At 45.5% G+C, this 20060-nt stretch overlaps 1 protein-coding gene across 3 annotated transcripts; it reads right to left on the bottom strand.

The window, feature by feature from the left end:
• Positions 1-449: 449 nt before the first annotated feature.
• On the bottom strand, positions 450-19851 carry LRRC32 (leucine rich repeat containing 32). Of its 3 annotated transcripts, none has more exons than XM_065678892.1 (3): positions 19368-19851; positions 8793-8886; positions 450-4167 (listed from the first exon to the last, which is right to left on the bottom strand). In XM_065678892.1, the coding sequence occupies exons 2-3, from the start codon at positions 8880-8882 to the stop codon at positions 2227-2229; spliced, it is 2031 nt and encodes a 676-aa protein (XP_065534964.1). In that variant the 5' UTR covers positions 8883-8886; positions 19368-19851; the 3' UTR covers positions 450-2226. The 3 variants fall into 3 exon arrangements, with proteins under 3 accessions (XP_065534964.1, XP_065534966.1, XP_065534967.1); XM_065678894.1 differs by lacking the exon at positions 19368-19851 and adding an exon at positions 14690-15346; XM_065678895.1 differs by lacking the exons at positions 8793-8886; positions 19368-19851 and adding an exon at positions 8230-8757.
• Between the last annotated feature and the right edge of the window lie 209 nt (positions 19852-20060).

Raw genomic sequence — 20060 nt, 5'->3', positions numbered from 1 at the left:
TCTTATCTCCATGTTCCAGTATTTAAAGGGTGATTACAAAGGAGATGAAGACCCATGTTTTACAAGGAGCCCCATGGAAAAGCCAAGGGGTGATGGGCCCAAGTTACTCCTGGGGGGATTCCGAATGGACACAGGAGGAAAATTTTTCACACTGAGAACAGCCATTGGAATAATCTCCCCAGGGTGTAGTGACTCCCCAGTGTTGGACACTGTTAAGATTAGACCCTGTTTAGATTGGGCTGGACAGAGCGCTGGGCATCTGGTCTAGGCCATGCTTTGACTGCAGAAGTTGGACCAAAGGATCCTTTAGGTCCCTTCCAGCGTGGGATTCTGTGATTCTATTCTATTATCCTATGATCAAGACATAGAGCGTACATCTCTGCTTCAGAACAAGAAGTTAAAGGTCTAAGGTGGAGTCTGAACACCACAGAAAAATAGGAAGACATAGCTTTTCATCTGTGGAGCATTCCAAGCTGGTGCTTTAATATATTCACAACTCTGTGCTTTTTACAAAATTCAAAGGTGTTTTTATTGTACAAAATTCCACAATGAAAACTACCAGCCAGTTTCTTACACAACTGCTTTAAAAATAGAATTATACACCTTTTTGTAGTGTTAATTTTGACATTCACTAGCTGGAAGAAACAGAAATGAAGCAGCAATTTGATTCTGAGTTATTTACCTGGACAGGTTTTGGTTTGACCTCTATTTCTCCTATGTGCCTTAATGTAGAGTTCCTGGCATTAGCAGAAAATCTGATATAGCTCCTTTCGAAGCCGTTGAACCCTGTTAATAGGTCAGGCTCACACTGTTGGTGAGCTTTATTTTTCACTTCAAAAGGGTGAATTTGCTGTCAGAGTAAGGGACATAATATATGTCAGTGTCAGCTTTTAGCAATACAACGGGTTGGCCAATGTTAAAACCATCACAGAATGAGGATCTGCGTAACTTTTCTTGCAGCCAGTCCTCTAGACCATAATAACACTTTAGGGAAAAACAGCAGACATCTGATCTGATTAATGGCCCAGGTCTAGGTTCCTTCTGTATTGTTTCACACTTGGTTTTTTTGCTGTTTAACCTCCTGTGACCTTTAAAAATAGATATATTATTCTTTTGCATTGAAATACAACTGTATGCAGTGAGTTCCCAACGGTTTTCCTTAGGAATATAAACATTTCAGTCCAATGGTAGCTGATTGAAATTCATTCTCCGAGATTTTCCTTTTAAAAAGCCTTCACCCCAGAGATGAATTTCTTCACATTAAACCCAGTTAAATATGTATTGCACACGAGGGGCAAATTTCTCCTCTTCGAGTTGAACTGTGGACCTGTGACCTTCTGGGCAGATCTGGGTAATGTAGAGTGCAGCTGTTTCATGCCTGAGATTTCTCTTGCATCCCTCGTGGGTATTAAGTGCCAAGACTAACTGACCTCATCTACCTCTTGTGTCTTGCCCCAGTGGCTGGAGCAACATGCTACAAGCAAAAGGAGGTATCTAAAGAGATTCTTACCACCAAGGTCTTTGGTTCCCATGGTCAGCCATGGGTTTTCTAAATGGTAGCCACAAACACAATAGACACAAACTGTTTTTGCCTTTTTTAGCTAAATTCACATTGTTTTGGAACTCCTGGGAAATTTGCAACCAACTTCAGGGAAAAAATGTCTTTTGGCCTGCCCTGGTCTAGGTTTGTTTGATTTCAGTTTTGGAAGGACTGGGAGCTAACCAGTTAGGGAAAAGCAAAGCTCAGACCCATTCAAAATAGCTTTATCTCAATAACTTTGAGAAGGGCATTTCTACTCAGCTGGCATCACCAGTGACTGTCATAATAACATGATTTGGATACAATGCTCAATTTCCATGAGGTCTTTCTGTGAAGGTGATATCACAAAGCATCTCTGAGCTTAGTGAAAAGTCTCAAGACCTTAGAGGGCTGTTTCTCTTGGTCTAGTTTAAATTACATATCCTTCAAAGCACTTTACAGTGGCCTCTTCTACCACTGCATACACTTTTAAAGCAGATCTGCTAGAGCATGAAGCAAGTGCAAAACACAGCAAATTCTTCTTCCAGTCCCTGCAACCCAGAGCCCTGTAGTGGTGCAGTTGAGGGGCACTTTGAAACCATCTTAAAATCCACAGTTAAAAATCAAAGATGAGAATTTTACCCTTCATTTCTACACAGCGGCAGTGTAGCACCTGATTTCTTCTGTTTTCAAGGCATTTTGTGTTCCTATGCTTTAAACTGATGGCTAAAGTTTTGCCTGCGGAAGCAAAAGAATGAACCCACGCCAATGATAATCACAGATAAAACCAACACAAACGTTAATATGATAAGGAAGTTGATTTTCTTCAGATCCTCTTTTTCACAGTTTTCTGGTCTAATGTTCCCGATGTGCATTTCTTCCTGGTACCCGAAGTTCTGCGTGTACTGGCACGTTAAGTGCTCCACGTTTGGGATCTGGACATTTTTGTTCTGGATCATTGATGAAAGCCAGATGTTTCCACAGCAGTTGAGTGGGTTCCCAGTGAGATACAAGTTTTTAAGTGAATTTTCTAATGCTAAAATATTGCTGCTCTGTAATGTACTAAACCTATTGTTCCGTAGGTCCAGAACTTCCAGTGGAGAGTCACTATCCCACTTAGGCAGCCAGTTCAGCTGATTTTCAGAGAGGTTTAAATGTTTAAGGTGACTAAAGCAAGGCAAGTCAATATTTAAATCTATGAGGCTATTGCCATGTAAATACAAATATTCCAGAGACTTTTCCAGTCCTGATAATGCTTTAGCTTCTATTTTCAGTCCGGGGTTCATGGAGAGATCCAAGACGACCAGGGAAGTCTTGTAGAAAGTGTATGCTGGTAGGATGCTCAGCATGTTGTCAGCTAGGTATAAGTACTGAAGATTAGGAGAGTCAACAAATGACACACAACCACTTTCCTCTCCAGCAAGTCTTTGCTTAGCTAATCCTGAGTACATGCTGCAAAGGCTGATATTATTGCTCTGTAGATTAAGCAGTCTGAGGCTAGGGAGGCTTGAGAAGATATCAAATTGTAGGGTCTGAAGATGGTTGTTTTGAATATAAAGCTCCTTCAAATTTGACAGGGTGCCAGCATCTAGGAGAAGGTTGTGCAAAGCATTGTAGCTCAAGTCGAGGACAGTTAGGGAGGTCAATGCACTGTCATAAGTTACTGTAAATGCCTGAAGACAGTTTCTACTGAGATTAAGGGTGTGAAGGGACAGCATTGATTCAAAGAACTCATCCGGAAAGGATTTGATTTCATTATAACTTAAGTCTAAATATACAAGGTGGGATAAATAAAGAGAACTTTTGTTTCTGCTTTGCTTCTGATCAAGAAGATGAAAAGAAGCATCTATCCATTCTTTTTCCATATAGTCCATTTTATTATGAGGGGAGTCAGCAGTGAGCTGGATTAAATTCTTTGATAAATTCAGAGTTACCAGTTTATTTACCTGGGGGAAGACTGGGAAGTGAAACAGTTTGTTTTCACTCAAATCCAAACATCTTAAGCTATATTCATCATCTGATTTTGTGGTGTGGAAGGTCTCAATGCTATTCCTGCTAAGGTCAAGTATCTCCAGCTGCCTGAGGTTGAAATCAGAGATGCAAGTAATTGAATTCATGGAGAGGTTGAGTTTGGAAAGGTTCACTAGAGTTTCAAAAGCACCTTCTTCTATTTCCATGATGATATTACTCTGAAGATCTAGCTCCACAAGACTGGGAGATCCCTGAAACATCTTGTGTGATATCGTTATAATACTGTTGTCTGCCAAGGAGAGATACCGCAGTGCTGGAGCTTGTTTGATGAAGTACTCAGCCATCCCATTGTACAGACTGTTGTGGGACAAGTCCAGTACTTCCACCTTGGGTAAAAGTCCAATCCCTTCTGTCCCATTCTGAGCAAGATCATATAGGCGATTGTTGGCTAAGTTTATTTCTAGCAAACTCGTCATGTGTGCAAAGACTCCAGGCGTGATGAAGCTGATTTGGTTAGAACTTAAATCCAGACACTGGAGGGAAGTGTAAAACGATAACGGCATTTCAGGGATGCTTTGAATCAGGTTTCCAGACAGATCTATCTTGTTTACATTCGGATACAGCTCATGAGGGATTTGGTGGAGGTCTTTGTTGTGGCAAAATGCCTGTGAGTTTGCCTGCCAGAAAAAGAACAGAGAGAAAAGGGGTTGTCACCTGACAGATGAAGAACGTCTTTGCATGAATTATAACGACTCATCATCCAAGCAGATCCTTCTTCTGGAACACTGATAAAGCTACATTCCCTGAGCATTCAGACAGCAAGAGCAACAACCCTAATGCTTCTTTGCACTCTATTCATTTTAAAGACATTTCTGACTTAAAACAGTAGGGTTTCATCTGCCTGTGATACCTACTAAATGTTCTCCCTTTTGTACCTTTCTCCTAGGCTCATTTTAATAGACCCACTGAAGGAGTTTCGATACTTTATATTGTAATCTAGCATCGTTTCCTCACTTTTTTCCCTGATGTTTTATTTTCTCAGCTTCATCACCATATTAGATTTTGCAAACCCTACTTGCAATAGTAACTAGCACTTCAAAGAGTTTCACTGTTAGCAACATAGCTCCCAAAGCAAGGGGATGGAGAAGTGTATAAGGATGCTATAGCACAAAAACAGTCTCTCTCCTTCTAAGTCACACTCTCAGGTATTTGGTCATGTCTTTCTGGCACAAGGTGCCCAGAGAAGCTGTGGCTGCCCCATCCCTGGCAGTGTTCAAGGCCAGGTTGGACACAGGGGCTTGGAGCAAGCTGCTCCAGTGGAAGGGGTCCCTGCCCGTGGCAGGGGTTGGAACTGGGTGAGCTTTAAGGTCCCTTCCAACCTCACCCATTCTGAGATTTGTTCTATGATTCCTTTAGCCATGGCTTAGTTAAGCAATGTGTCTTTAACCACATGGGCCAGTCAACAACTGAAACATTTCTGATGCAAATCTCCAAACTTTTCCTGCTTTAACCATCCTTTTCCTAAAGCAACAGATCCCTTCTTCAGTATGAGGAGCATGCACCCATACAAGACACCCATTGATACAACATGGAAAAGACAAATAATGTAAAGCCATCTTTTGAGAGACAAAAGCTGTGATGTGCAGTGAGGGTCATGACTTTTCAGTTCAATTCTAGCAGCAAGGTAGAGAAAAGTGTTAAATTCATCTTCTAGAAGCATGCCTGTTTAATTGCAGCTAGGGCTGAATCTGTATCTAGAGCAAAACCTGGAGTGTGTGCTGATAAGGCCATCCTTGTATAAATGTCAAGCCGTGTTTTGTTATCAAGGAGAACATACAGCAGCGGGAGGAAGTGGAATGTGAAAGGCTTAGGCAGCATTTAATTTATTGGAGGAAAACTCTTGTTATGAATGTATTTGGGTGACTGGGTCATGTACTGTTTGTAGAAAGATCAGAAAGAGAAGAAAGGAAAAAATCTGTTGAATCTTAAATTGCGTGGAGCGGCAGAATCCAGATTCCGTGACGCACAGCTTTCCAGACATTAAAGGGACTTTAGAAGTAAGAAATGTTAAAACCCGTCTGCTTCATGTGAACTTTTAGGTGAATGAAGTGGCAGGTCTGTTTGGAAGTGGGGCAATAGTCAGCATTTTGTGAATCCCTTTTGCATCATGTGAGCTTTGGAGACTGCACAAAAATGTGCCAGAGAAGCGTAAGTGCTCATCCAAACTCTAGATACACACAGGCTGCTCTACAGTCCTTCCCATGATACATCTTTCCCAAAGATCCCAAGTAAATGGCCTATTAAAGCCTGAACCTATTTTTCCCTTCTATCTCACTCAAATCTCCCCCAGCTAAACAAATCAGAACAAAAGTGAAGGGAATTTTCTGGCTTCTCCCTGACATTATCCCTTTCCTGCAAAGTCACTGTAGGATTACTCAGTTTGAGCTAAAATGCACAAAGTTGTGCTTAGCTCTGAGGCCCAAATAACAGAAAGCATCTTCTTGCTTGGTTTGTGGAAGAGGGAGAAGCCAGAAGGACACATTGAAGAAGCAGCAGCTGCTTTGCAGCCTAAGGGAGATGCCAGGTTTCTTCCCACTCTTTGGGTCAGATCTCAACAAGAATTGAGCACCCTCCACTCCCTCTGGGCACCCAGCATCTTAGCTAAGTCCTGATCCAACTCCCATAGATGCCAGCAGCTGGTTTCCACTGAAGACGATGTGGGAGAGGTCAGTCTCAGTTCACCATGTATCTTACAGCATTAGGCTTTTAATCTGCATCCACTGAACCCTCCCAGTGATAAAAGGGAGAGATAAAATCTATGCCTCCCACTGTCTGCCATTAGTTCCTATAACATTTTCCCTCCCATATTTTAACTTTCATTCCTTTCCAGTGACTATTTTCATCCTCACTGAATTTCTTGTCTAGTCTGTTCTGCACCATCTTTTTCTCCCCCGAGGCTCAAACTGCACGAATTCTGTTCTCATTAGCACTCGAGAGAAAAGATGAAGCATTTCTCAGTGGAATGGAGCAAACAGCATCTGTTTGTGTGTATCTCTTCTCCTTCCACCCCATAGCTCAATGGGTTGGCAGCCTGAGGCTGGAAAAGAGATTTTTGCTGGTCTCACATTCTGACTTCGTCATCTCTGACTGTGCTGCCATCAGTAGTACTGCAGGGTGGGAGCACTTGGTCCCTTGATGTATGGTCCCGTTCAGGTGCTGGTAAAAAGTGACCCAACAACTAATAACTTGAGCATCATTTGGGTTCTGACTCCACTTCTTCCCTGATCAGTTGTCACCCACCTTAGCAAGAGCCCTAGAAACAAAGCAGCAGGATTCAAGCCTCTACTTGTGTTCTCCTGTACCAATTCAGGAGTATCTGAACAAAAGAATTTGGGCTGGAGCCACATGGCACTGACTTGCACTTGCACAATGTACCTGCCTGTTATCTAGAAGAGCTACCCAGCTGCATAACCAAACCTTAGGAATTTTTATATCAACTGGCCTCTGATAACTGGTTATGCACATATTCAATGCAAAGTGATATAATTTGCTAAAATCCCATCCCTTATATAAAGTATTTGAAAGCTCCTCCTTTGCCAGTTGCGATGAATTAACAGAAACACCTTTCTTTAGGAGGTAAAACATGAATCAATTGGAGCCCCCGTCCTTGGAAGGCAACATGAGTTAGGAAAAGCATCCTGACATTGAAGCTGTGCCTTCTTGTCTTGCAAACAAGTAGATTATGCAGTAACTTGTATAATCAGTGCAGGGGGCTGGTAGGGACTGTTTATTTCCTAAACTCTCTTCTAGAAGACCTTGGTTCAATGACAGGAGCACCAGCAGTGAGTCAGAGAGGCGCATGGGTTTCTGACTCACGCCTCTTCCTTGAGATCTGGGATGAAAGTTTCCATTTCTGAGCCTTTTGCTATTTTAAAGGTGTCGCCACAGGGAAAGTACTGTGTAAAACAGCAAGGCTGTGATGAAAAATGATGCTGTGAAGTAAGCAGGGCTCTCAGTGAACCCATCAGCTCCTCCAGTCAATCCATCTTTCTTTAAGCTGTGTTTGGATTTACGCTGGACCAAACGCTCAGCAAAGGAAGATGATCAACATCGACATCAGTGATGATGAGCTGTTAGCTTGTACCATAAGAGCATCCCAACCCTTGACCGCAGCTTGTTTGCTGTTGGGGCCAAATTTACCCTGGCCTGGTTGCGTGGAGTCTTGGGTTGTTGGCTTGATAAAAGCAGTTCAGAGTGGAGTGGTGGAAACAAGCATGTGTTTACTTCTCAGCAATCAGCCTGATCTGTGACCCACCGAGGAATGGGATGGAATGGATTTGCTTGGATTATTGTGCCATGTGGCTATGATACATGGGACCCAAGCTGTCATGTTTACAGTGGCTTCATCAGTCTTCCCTCCCCAGCCAATGAATTGAGCTACCCAGTCACCTTCCCAAGATCTTTTTATATATACTAGGTCTTAATTTCTCTGGAATTCAGGAAGTGCAGCAATATGGCAGGGTGGGCAGGAATGGAATGAGTCCCATAAGGGCGATGTGTACAGCTAGCAAATTATTTTTTTTCCCTATTTTGGAAATTGTTGAGGATTTGTGCGGAACAGCTTCAACGTTCAGGGAAAAAAAATAAGAAGATAAGTATTTTTAAACGTTCTGTTACAGTCAGAAGCACTTGGACGGGGAAGGAAGAAAGTTCAGCTGTGAATAGCGTTTATAATATACCAGGTGCTTGTAAAACTTCAAGGAGCAGAGTTCAAGGAGGAAAAGGCTTTGTCACGTCTTCTACCTCCAGCAGAAGTCAGGTACAACTCCGCTGGCAGCAATGGTGTGTCAGGGTAGAGGAGGTCAGTCTCCTGTTATTACAAAAGGGCTGATGTAGATGTATTCCACAGAAGATGCTTTATTTAAAGCACAAAGAACTTAGGCCTGATATAAAGGGGTTGATTTTAGATCTAAGCTCTTTCTCTGTTGCAACCGCAGAGTCCCTGTACAGTGTTGGGGAAATCAGGTCAAATTCCTTTCAACCAGCTCTCCCTTAGGAAAATAAAGAAGATAATGTCCCTTCTTCTCCCAACTCCCTTGATGTACTGTCGCAACAAGGACACAGCCTGAGAACAGCCTGCTGGGCATCCACTGCTGCAGCAAAGCCCACCTCTATCCTGGAAACCCCGGTACTTGGAGGGTTTCCCTTCTCAGAGACCATATCTATTTGTGCACTGCCTGTAACATGGGGGTCCCAGCCTCATCCGGGATCCCAAGGGACCTGAGCATGGAGACAGCCTTACCATCTCGCAGGGCATCATCCCCTCTGTGGATTGATTGTTAGAGGTTCCTCTGTTCACCACTGCCAGGAAGAAGATGATGTACAGTTTCATGGTTCTGCAGGTAAAAGTAATTCTGGTTAGGTTTCTAACATGACACAGTGAAAGATCATCATCTAACATGGAGAAACACAGGGTGCAATAAATTAACCCATCTCTGAGCCTGCACCACTAACAACCTACCTGCATCCCTTTGAGCCTGGTGGGAAAAAGAGGTTTACATGAGGAAGGTCCATGGTATTTCATGGGATTGCCCCAGTGTGATTTCAGCTGCTACCCAGATAATACCCAGCCGCCCAATGAAGTCCAGATGCTCAAGATGGGCAGTGAGTCTGGCATCATGGAGAAAGGCAACCACTGAAGACCCAGTTACCTTCACTCTCCCCATAGGGGTAGCTCAGACACTTTCAACTGGGCTGGAGATTTGGGGTGCCAAGTCCTGAGCACAGCAAATGAATGACACTCGGAAACAGCACGCATGGGGAACAGTTTACACATCCATCTGCAGCATTTTCCACTCCTCTCATCCCAGAGTGTCAAAGAGATTTTACACTCTCATCCAGATTTGTTGAGTTAATATAAACAGCTGAAAGAACGGACTGGGAACTTTTTGTCCAAATGTTAGTTTTCCATTTTATACATCCCAGGTATGGGCAGGCTTTTAAATACAGTTGAAAGCAGATGCCTTACAAGGAGACAGATATAAAATGGAATGGATTTGTGTGAAATGAAGGATTCATTAGAGTTTAACTGGACAGCAATCAGGAAAGAGCACAGGAGTAACTACAAAAGGAGCAAAAATACTGGGAAGACAGTCACTGGGCAATGGAAGAAAAATGCAAACAAGGCCAAGGGAAAGCATTTGTCCTTAAAATGCCTTGTTTCTAGATGGACACTAATGAGGTGTCTGGCTGTGGTCACCACTGATGTGAGCTCTAGTTATCACTTCTTTATTGCAAACTTGCTGAGTCTATGTGTGTTTGTATGGCTTCTTGAGACAGATCTGAGCTGGTCCTGCCCACATCCATAGCCAAGGAGGCACAGGCCAATGAGGCACACTCCAGCCCCTAACTGGAAGCTATGCGGCAGTACATAGCTAGCACTGCTCTTAAGTCTTTCCAGGAGCAAGCCTGCATTTGCAAGCTCCAAGGGCACGCCAATCCCATGCACACGTGCTGCCAAGAACCGGCATTGGCGTACCGTTACTCAGCGGCTTCCACCCACAGAGCATCAGGAGGCTGGAAACAAAAGAGATGGGATCATTCCCAGCTGGTGGAGATCCCTCCGCTTAGTCACTGTTTGAGGGATGCAGCTGATAGCCATGCTTCCATGCGGTTATTGCAACTGCTGGACAGCAATGCCAACAGGCTCACTACACAGAATCACAGAATCACAGAATCCCAAGGGTTGGAAGGGACCTCAAAAGATCATCTAGTCCAACCCCCCTGCAAGAGCAGGGTAACCTACAGTACATCACACAGGAACTTGTCCAGGCGGGCCTTGAATATCTCCAGTGTAGGAGACTCCACAACCCCCCTGGGCAACCTGTTCCAGTGCTCTGTCACTCTTACAGTAAAGAAGTTCTTCCTGATGTTAACGTGGAACTTCCTATGCTCCAGTTTACACCCATTGCCCCTTGTCCTATCACTGGATATCACTGAAAAAAGCCTAGCTCCATCATCCTGACACTTACCCTTCACATATTTGTAAACATTGATGAGGTCACCCCTCAGTCTCCTCTTCTCCAAGCTAAAGAGACCCAGCTCCCTCAGCCTCTCCTCATAAGGGAGATGTTCCACTCCCTTAATCATCTTTGTGGCTCTGCGCTGGACTCCTTCAAGCAATTCCCTGTCCTTCTTGAACAGAGGGGCCCAGAACTGGACGCAATATTCCAGATGTGGCCTCACCAAGGCTGAGTAGAGGGGGAGGAGAACCTCTCTTGACCTACTAACCACTCCCTTTCTAATGCACCCTAAGATGCCATTTGCCTTCTTGGCCACAAGAGCACATTGCTGGCTCATGGTCATCCTCCTATCAACCAGGACCCCCAGGTCCCTTTCCCCTTCACTACTTTCCAGCAGGTCAACCCCCAACCTGTACTGGTACATGGGGTTGTTCTTCCCCAGATGCAAGACTCTACACTTGCCCTTGTTAAATTTCATCAAGTTTCTCCCCGCCCAACTCTCCAGCCTGTCCAGGTCTCGCTGAATGGCAGCACAGTCCTCTGGTGTGTCAGCCACTCCTCCCAGTTTTGTGTCATCAGCAAACTTGCTGAGGGTGCACTCAGTTCCCTCATCCAGGTCATTGATGAAAATATTAAACAGCACCGGTCCCAGCACCGACCCCTGAGGGACTCCACTAGTCACAGACCTCCAGCTAGATTCTGCGCCATTGACCACAACTCTCTGCCTTCTTCCTTTCAACCAGTTCTCGATCCACCTCACTACTTGATCGTCAAGCCCACACTTCCTTAGCTTATCTATGAGGATGCTGTGGGAGACAGTATCAAATGCCTTACTGAAATCAAGAAAAACCACATCTACCGCTCTACCATCATCCCTCCACCTAGTCACTTCCTCATAGAAGGCTATAAGGTTGGTCATACATGACTTCCCCCTCATAAAACCATGTTGGCTGTTCTTAATGACCCCCTCATCCTTGATATGCCTAGTGATGGAGTCAAGAATAAGTTGTTCCATCATCTTTCCAGGGATGGAGGTAAGGCTGACCGGTCTATAATTACCCGGGTCCTCCTTCTTGCCCTTCTTATAGACTGGTGTGACCTTTGCCATCCGCCAATCCTCAGGCACCTCGCCCGTTTCCCACGACTTACCAAAGATGATGGAGAGTGGCCTAGCAATGACCTCCGCCAGCTCCCTCAGCACCCGTGGGTGCATTCCATCCGGACCCATCGATTTACAGATGTCCAGTTTGCATAGCTGATCCCTAACCCAATCCTCATCTACCAAAGCAAACTCCTCCTTTGTCCTGACTCCTTCTGGGGCTATAGAAATCCGGGGCCCTCGGGGAGAGTCTGCAGGAGTAAAGACAGAGGCAAAGAAGGCATTTAGCACCTCTGCCTTCTTTATATCCTCTGTCTCCAGGGCACCCACTTCGTTCAGCAGTGGGCCTATATTGCCTCTTGTTTTAGTTTTATTTGCTATGTGTTTGAAGAAGCCCTTTCTATTGTCTTTAACCCGACTAGCAAGATTGAGTTCCAAGGAGGCCTTAGCTGTCCTAATTGCCTCCCTACATCCTCTAACAACTGTCCGATATTCCTCCCAAGCGGCCAGCCCCTCCTTCCATAATCCATAGATTCTCCTTTTCCACTTGAGTTTGCCCAGCAGCTCCTTGTTTAACCACGCCGGTCTCCTAGATCCCTTACTTGACTTCCTACTCATTGGGACGCTCCGATCCTGAGCTTGGAAGAAGCGGTCCTTGAATGCTAACCAACTATCTTGAGCCCCTTTACCACCTAGTACACTTTCCCATGAGACTTCCCTTAGCAGTTGACTGAAGAGGCCAAAGTTGGCCCTTCGGAAATCCAGAACTGTGGCTTTGCTAGGTAACCTGCCTGGTCCCTCTACTTCCCAGCCAGAGCAAAGGGCTCTGTACAAGGAAGAGTAAAACTGGGGAGGCTTAGACCACGGCTGCTCTATATTCAGATTGCACATTCATCACATCACAGGCTGGTTTGGGTTGAAGGGACCTTAAAGCTCATCCAGTTCCAACCCCTGCCACAGGCAGGGACCCCTTCCACTGGAGCATCTTGCTCCAAGCCCCTGTGTCCAACCTGGCCTTGAGCACTGCCAGGGATGGGGCAGCCACAGCTTCTCTGGGCACCCTGTGCCAGCGCCTCAGCACCCTCACAGGGAAGAGCTTGTGCCTAAGAGCTCAGCTCAGTCTCCCCTCTGGCAGGTTCAAGCCATTCCCCTTGGCCTGGCCCTACAGGCCCTTGTCCAAAGCCCCTCTCCAGGTTTCTTGTAGCCCCTTTAGGCACTGTAAAACCGCTCTAAGGTCTCCTCTGAGACCTTCCATTACTCCCAGTTCAGGGCAACAGCTGGTAATGAATGATGATCTGGGACCCTGAGATGAAAGAGTTTGGAATTTGTTTTGGGAGCTTAGCATCAGGATCAAAAACCTGCTCCTCTCCCCTCCAAAACAAAACTCTGAAACATGAATGCTCGTTCTTGACCCTTTTAATTAATGTTTGCACAGTACACTGAAGTCATCCTTTAGAAAGAGGAGTTGCTGACACCACCGCCTATAACGTCTCTGTTGTCTCCCGTCTGTTCCTCATTCCCCAGGGCTTAGAGGAGTGGGTGCCTCCTATGAGAGTTTTATCATTTGGGTATCAGTTTGCAGGAACTGAGATAAAAGCCAAACATACCAATGATTACAAAGCTTTATTCAGAGCGCTCCAATAGAAATTGTCTCTGTTTAGATCCAATTAATTAAGTTGAGGAAATCTCCATGGATACTACCCACAACAGGCACCACCCTGATGGACAGCACGCGTCCCATGTGCTCTGCAATGTCTTTTTTTGCCACACTGCCAGTGCAAAGAATTGTCCCTTTGCTCCTTAAATAATAAACCTGACACAATGCAGGCTCTTGACATGCTTTGAAACTCTCTAAACTGTAAGCTTATAAAGCAACTGAAAAATGGATGTGTTTGAACACAAAAATGTGATTTAATGGCTTGCTGTGTAAGATATATCTGTAGTAAGCAAGGATGATGTGCCTCAGGGTGTTTCTAAGGTGGGTCTCACACCCTGAAGCACTAGGATGTGGTGGCCTCTTCCAGCATGAGCTCACATGAACTCTGTCCAGAGGAGGGTAAAGCTGCCCCTCATGGTACAGAGCATGGAGATGCACATTCCCAAGGTGGTTTTCAGCTCAGCTGCCCAGCTGAGGAGCTTTTCCTACCTAGCTTTTCTCTATACAGCCTTTACATCCCCCTCAGCAGCACCTAGCATGACACAGCCCCACATTCCCCTCCTTTCTGTCCCCCTCACTACACTCCCAGCGCAGAGCTCAGGGCTCACAGGACCCCCATTGTGCTGGTGTCAGAGAGCATCACCACTAACCCCTGCTTGCTGGTGCTGGCACCGATGTCTCGAACCACAGCTTACAGAAACAATCCAGGAGCAGCAGTAGCAGCAACTCACCCTAAAAGAGCTTTTATTGCTCTGAGGCTTTCCCAGCTTCGTGCTTGGTGCCACTTTGCTCCCACTGGCAGCTGTGATAAAAATCCCAGCATCCCACAGATCAGGACTGAACTCCGAACCCCATTCAGTGTCACAGCTTTCCATCACAGTACTTCAAAATCACCCATCCCCATCCCCAGCTGTAAAATAGAGGTGATTTCTGTGAATAACACCCCCGAGGAGCCGTATTAAATGGGTCAAATAATTTAGCATCTAGAAAAAGAATAGTACCCAAACCACATCAGCATACCCGCTTAACAGATGGGAGGGCAAAGGCAGAGAAGAGCAGTGATTTGCCCCGAAGACACATTGAAAACAATGGTATAATCAGGGTTTAATCCCAGTTTTCCCTGTTTTCACTCCAGAACAATATTTGCCCCAATCTCTGTTACAGTATTAACCCTAAAACCAGTTCACAGATGCTGCTTGTAGCTACCAACAGCAGCACCTTCTGTATTTCCCCCAAAGGTAATTTTTATTACTGCTTACACAGTTAGCAGAGACTTTATCCTGCGCCAAAAAGAGGTTAAATACAAGAGAATACACCAAACACAAACCAAACTCCTTAAGGTCTAACAGCTTTTCACACTAGACCCTTTGCTGCTGAGTTGGAGCCTTCAGGGTTAAAAAGAGTGAGTATTTCATGTTTACCTTGTTGCAAGGGTTCCCCGCTTCCCCAAACACTGCTTATCATGTCTTTAAAGCGCATATCCAGCTCTTCAAAACCGGTTCAGTCCTGGTACCGATGAGGTTGCCCGTCAGCTTCATGCTCACCCATTCAGGATGCCAAAAGGCTCCCTCTTAACTTCAGAACGGAGGCATTTTCAGGGAAATAACCTTATTTGGGACGGTGTCTGCTTTGAATTATGTTGCTTGTCTTCCTCCGCACTCTCCTCCAGGCTCTTGCTGGGTCTTAGCCACCGCTGTGCTCCGGATGGAGTCAGCTACTGTGCGACATCCTGAAGCCCTTTGCTTGGGGCAGGCATTGAGAAACAAGGGGATTTTTGCCAGAGAAACTTGTCAGGATCGGGCCACGGGGAATAAGTGACTTAGCATTGCCGATGCCATTGTTTAGCTGCATGCGTGGTGCAAGGCAGCGTGTTTACTTTAGGGTTTTGTGGGTGCGAGTTGCATTCCTGGAGGGTTGCAGCCTCCTCACCCTGTACCTAAATCACTCTCTACACCCTTAGGAAAACAGCATTTGAGGACTGAAGTTTAAGATTCAGGGATAATAAATACAAAGCCCAGAAATCTGGAAACCTGTCCTGGAAGAAATAACTCTTTCTCTTTGCAGTGATCCCACTGATCCGACTGTGATAGCAGTCTGCGGGCAGGACAAGGGTCCAGGGCCAGCTACAGTGTGCCTGAATTGATGTGTTTTCATCGCACAAGGGAGGAATTAGGGACCCTGATAAAGGCAAAGGGGTCTGAAAATCAAGACGAGTTGCTGATTTTTTTGGCAGTGAGTGCATAGTGCTGAATCTACCAGACCTACAAGGAAAAATTCGCACTGTAAAAGAGGAGTTTTTATCATGCCGAAGGTGATTCCGGATTGCCTGGGAGTTCAGCCTTTTATTTATTATTTAGTGCTGCCCTCTAGGGCTGGAGCAGCTGTCTAATTGCTGGTTTCCCCACTTCCTTTTCCTCATTAATCCTGCTTCTGGAAAACCCCCCTTTCCATAGATTCCCCCATTGCTTTCTCCCAGCCTCACAAGCCTCAACTGCCGCAATGCGCTTTTCCCAGGGTTGAAATAACGTGCCAAAGATCTGGGCTCTCAGCATCCCTCCTGTTTTGCAATGCACCCTGAAATGGGAGGCGCGAATGGTACGTAAGTGTGCAGTATGTGTGCGGGCACGATCAGGTGCAATGGATGGAAAAATCCATGTTTAACTCTCCGAAGAACAGTCTGCCAATGAAATTATCACAGCTCTGGACATGTTCCCCCTGGCTGGGCTCTCATCAGACTGGTTTTGTTCACCTTCCCCCAAGCACATCGTGTCTTGAGCTGTTTTTCCCCTTGATCCCTTTGGCACGCTCCCTAGAGTCAAGCCCTCCATCTGCAATCCCCTTGGGGTAAGCAGGAAACTCGTGTTGAAGCTGAGGACCGGTGTTGGTGTCCAGAGGTTTAAATGCTTTTTGGATGATCTGGATTTACAGCCCACCTCATCAGCAGTGTGCAATAGCACTTGCAACACACAGAAAATTTTGCAAAGAAAACCTCAAATATTTGAGGTCTTCAAGAAAGCAAAAATACTTTTTTTCTATATATATATAATAGGATACTTTGATTTGATTTGGAGATAGAATACAAATATCAAGCCTGTAATGAAGAGTAGTGAATGCCCTGCATGATGGCAGCTTCACTTGTTTCTACACCTGGATGTTCAGAGGACTTTGGGTAAAAATAGCAGGGTTTTTGTTGGTTGCGCTTTTTCGAGCCAGCTCTGTTCCTCAAGCTGTTCCACCGAGTGGCCAAGCAGCTGTGCCAGCTGAACTGTGAAGAAGAGCCTGGACAGAAACAAATGCCAAAGCAGGAGGGAAGGGCATGCACTGATTCTGCTGCTCAGGACTTTGCTTCATTAAAGCCACAGCCTCAGAGGACACTGGGAAAAATCAGTGCTGTCCTTATCATCTTTGCCCTTTCCTAAAGTGGATCTGACAGAAAACAGTTCCAAAGACCCTGAAGCATTTGGCTGACTTCCCGCTTTTGTGCTTTGGGCTGCCCAGCATTTTACACCTTGAAGTGCTGTTGAAACATCAGCATGATGGGTGTGCTCGGGTCACCTCCGTAAGACAGGATTGGGTCACCTCCGTTGGGCAGACCAGAGAACTAAGGTCTTTTGCCCACCTGCACAGAATAGCAAGGGCTGTCCAACCCCATTGATGCCAAAGAGTCTGTGCCTGCAGCTCAAGCTGATCATGCCCTTCCTGATTTTCCTGTGGTCTCTTGAGCAATTACTGCCTGCCCGGCTTCTGGATTCCACCCCACATCACCCAAAGCTGATAGCACCTCATCAGACCTCTGTTCTCCTGCAAACCCTCTTCCCTGCATAGCCCAGAGCAAGGAGGAAAGGCAAATCTCAGCTTCTGGCTCTCATGAGCCGGTCTGTAATCGTCTGCAGGTTCCCAAGGGTTTTGGATAAACAAGAGTATGTCTTGACGATCATGTGTCTTGAACCTCCAGACCTTTTGGAGTCTGTCCATCCCTAACGCTGCTGCTTTCTAAGGCACTGCTTTTGTGTTGAGCCCTGTGTTGAGCCACAAGAATCAAACTCTCCAGGGAAGGAAACAAAACAGGCTCCTGCCTTAGAAAGTAAGTCTGAACCGCAAGGGCAGGAATGGGACGAGCCTTGCTCCCTTTTGACTGGAATAGCTCCCTGGTGATTCATCCCACTGGGGAGCTGGAGACAACATTCATATTAAACAATAAGCAACCCATGCCATCCTCAGCCACAGCCTTTGCTCTATCTCTCCTTCTAGAGGTGCAGCTCCAGCTCATGGCACCCATAGCATCTCCAAGAGATGCTTCTGTCGTAAATTGCTCATGTCATCTACACTGTTCTTGGTCTTATCGGCAGATGCAGCCTCTGCCTCTCTGGTGTCAAGCCCATGCATTAAAATAAGGACTCCTACCTCTCCTATAATCCCAGCATGGCTTTTCTCCTTTCATTTGAAGCTGCTGCCTTCCTTCCTTCTCTTTCCATCATCTCTCCATGTGCACCACTATCAGGTGGTCAGCATTTCTCTACCCTAAACTGACATTATTGGACACACAGGGTTTAGCCAGTTCCCCTGCTTCATTCACCTTTTGTTCTATTCCTTTCTCCAGAAGAGAAGATGTAAATGAATGAGAATTGCGTGAATCCCACCAGGCTATGGACTTTGTGAGCAAAGACTGGGCAAAGGGGCAGCAGCAGATGGGAAAATGAAAACCCTTCCATCAACAAAAAGTGACACATCCTGGCATTTGCAGATTAAACCCTCTGAACATGAAATACTCTCCCTAGAAAACAAAATTCCCGGAGAAACTCCAATGCAGGAACCAAACCAGAATATTTTCTCACCAACTTCAATCTAAGTGCAGCAAAAAGAGAGAAAACCCAGCTTTTCATTCAGCAATATTTCTTTTATTGACAGTGGAGTCAGTGATTGAGAAAAGGTGTGTTCAAATTATACGATCCAACAGGAGATAAAATGAAGTGAGGAAAATGATTTCTGATAGATCTGACTTGCATTATACTGATACCCCCTTGAATCCATCCATCACTGTATCAGTAAAAGGCCAAGCACTAATACAGTCACTAAGCTGTAACCATCTGCCTTAAAAAGGGATGACTGACAGTGAACTTTTGTTATTGAAAACTGAAGGTTTTCAGCATTTTAGATTAATCAGATCGTTCTAAAGTTGAAATGATCGCATCTTAGTAAAAAAGCAGATTTCCACTGTTGTGGAAAGCCAAACTTTGGCTCTATCAAAGGAAAACATATTTGTACTTTTATCAAAAATACAACAGGGTTTGGCTTTAGAAAACCGTGTCTTTTTACATACACTAAGATTTCCTAAAACTTTGTTAATTGCAAATATCACCTAAACATTAATTCCTCATAGTAACAGCCCAGATGCAGCAAAATACTATCAGTAAGTCATTGTTCACCCAAGGTGACATTCAAGCTGTCAGGCTCTTAAGAGTAGAGAAATAACCCTGCCATCTCGCACCTCGTGCTCCAACAGGGAGAGCTCAATGACAGCACTGATAGTAAGAAGAGCAGAGGAACAGTGTTTTGCCCATTTTACCCCGGGACTGTGTGATTTACCCAGGGTTATATTAGGATTCAGTGTCGGAGAGCTGGATGAACAGCATTTAGTCAGTGCACAATGCTGATCTCTGCAGCACTCGTGGTTCAGAGTGCTATAATGCAGTAATACCATAAATAGACTAAAGTCCTGTGAAGAAAGGAGAAAAAAACCCCAACCCATCTCCCCATCTTCTATTACTATAAACACAGAGAATAATAACAAAGCAAGCACATGACAACTGTATTGTTATAAACTAACCGGCGCCTCCTTAACGTAAAGGCTCTAACTCGCTGCAGTGCGAGTCCCTGATGGATTAAATATACAGCTGTGTGGATAAAAGCATCGGCACAGTGTGTTTAGGCAGTTCCTCAGCCTACTCATAAACACTGTATATGTTATTTAGACAGTACCTTCCTCATCTGGGTTATTTATAAAGGCTGCAGCTCTAAGTCACCAGAGCCCCCATCTCTCCCGCAGTCCAAAGCTCAACTTTCCAGCAGGCTCCCGGTTTCACACGCGTCTCCACGTACCTGCTCTGTGGCTGGAAGAGGAGGAGGAGGAGGAAGAGGAGGAGGAGGTTTCGCCTCTGCTTGCAGCCTTCTGCCTCCCGGACTCTCCCAGCAGCCTTTCCAGCGCAAGCCGAGGAAGAGTTTCCTTGGGGAAGTCGTACCTCTGTTGCATGCCAGCTGACTAAAACTCTGCGAGCTCCGAGAGAAGTTTGAAGTCACAGGGAAAAAAAATGCTCCCCATAGACCGGTCCTTGAATTCATTCCTTCGCAGTCATGAGCTCTTATATATTCCCAGGCTCCCACGAGCACGTGAATGCATACCTCCGTAATGGTTTTAAAATGTGTGTGTCCTCCGCGCTTCCCTTTATTTTCCATTTCGTTCGCTCAACCTTGGCTTGTTTCCTGCAGTTTCTCAGCTGGTAATTACGCTCTCCTCTCGTATTGACACATGAAACACGCTGTGAATGCCACGAAAAATCCCCTCCGCTGGCTTCAGGGACACGTGCTTGTCTCTGAAGTTCGCCGTGCCTGTCCCGCAGATGTGAGCGTGAGCTTTCAGCCACATGGACCTGCGTGCTCTTGGGGTCAGCGCTTACTGGGGTGGGGGTAAATCATAGGGACTGAGCTGGTCCCAAACCCTAAACCCCATCCTGTGCAGCGTAGGGTGTGAAGGAGAAGGGTGTATCAGACAGAAGCATCACAGTAGGGCAGACA

The sequence above is a fragment of the Lathamus discolor genome, chromosome 4 (assembly GCF_037157495.1).
Source record: "Lathamus discolor isolate bLatDis1 chromosome 4, bLatDis1.hap1, whole genome shotgun sequence".
NCBI classification, from domain to species: Eukaryota; Metazoa; Chordata; class Aves; order Psittaciformes; family Psittacidae; genus Lathamus; species Lathamus discolor.
Note: the sequence above shows the minus strand (reverse complement) of the source record. Positions and strands in the feature narration are given on the sequence as shown.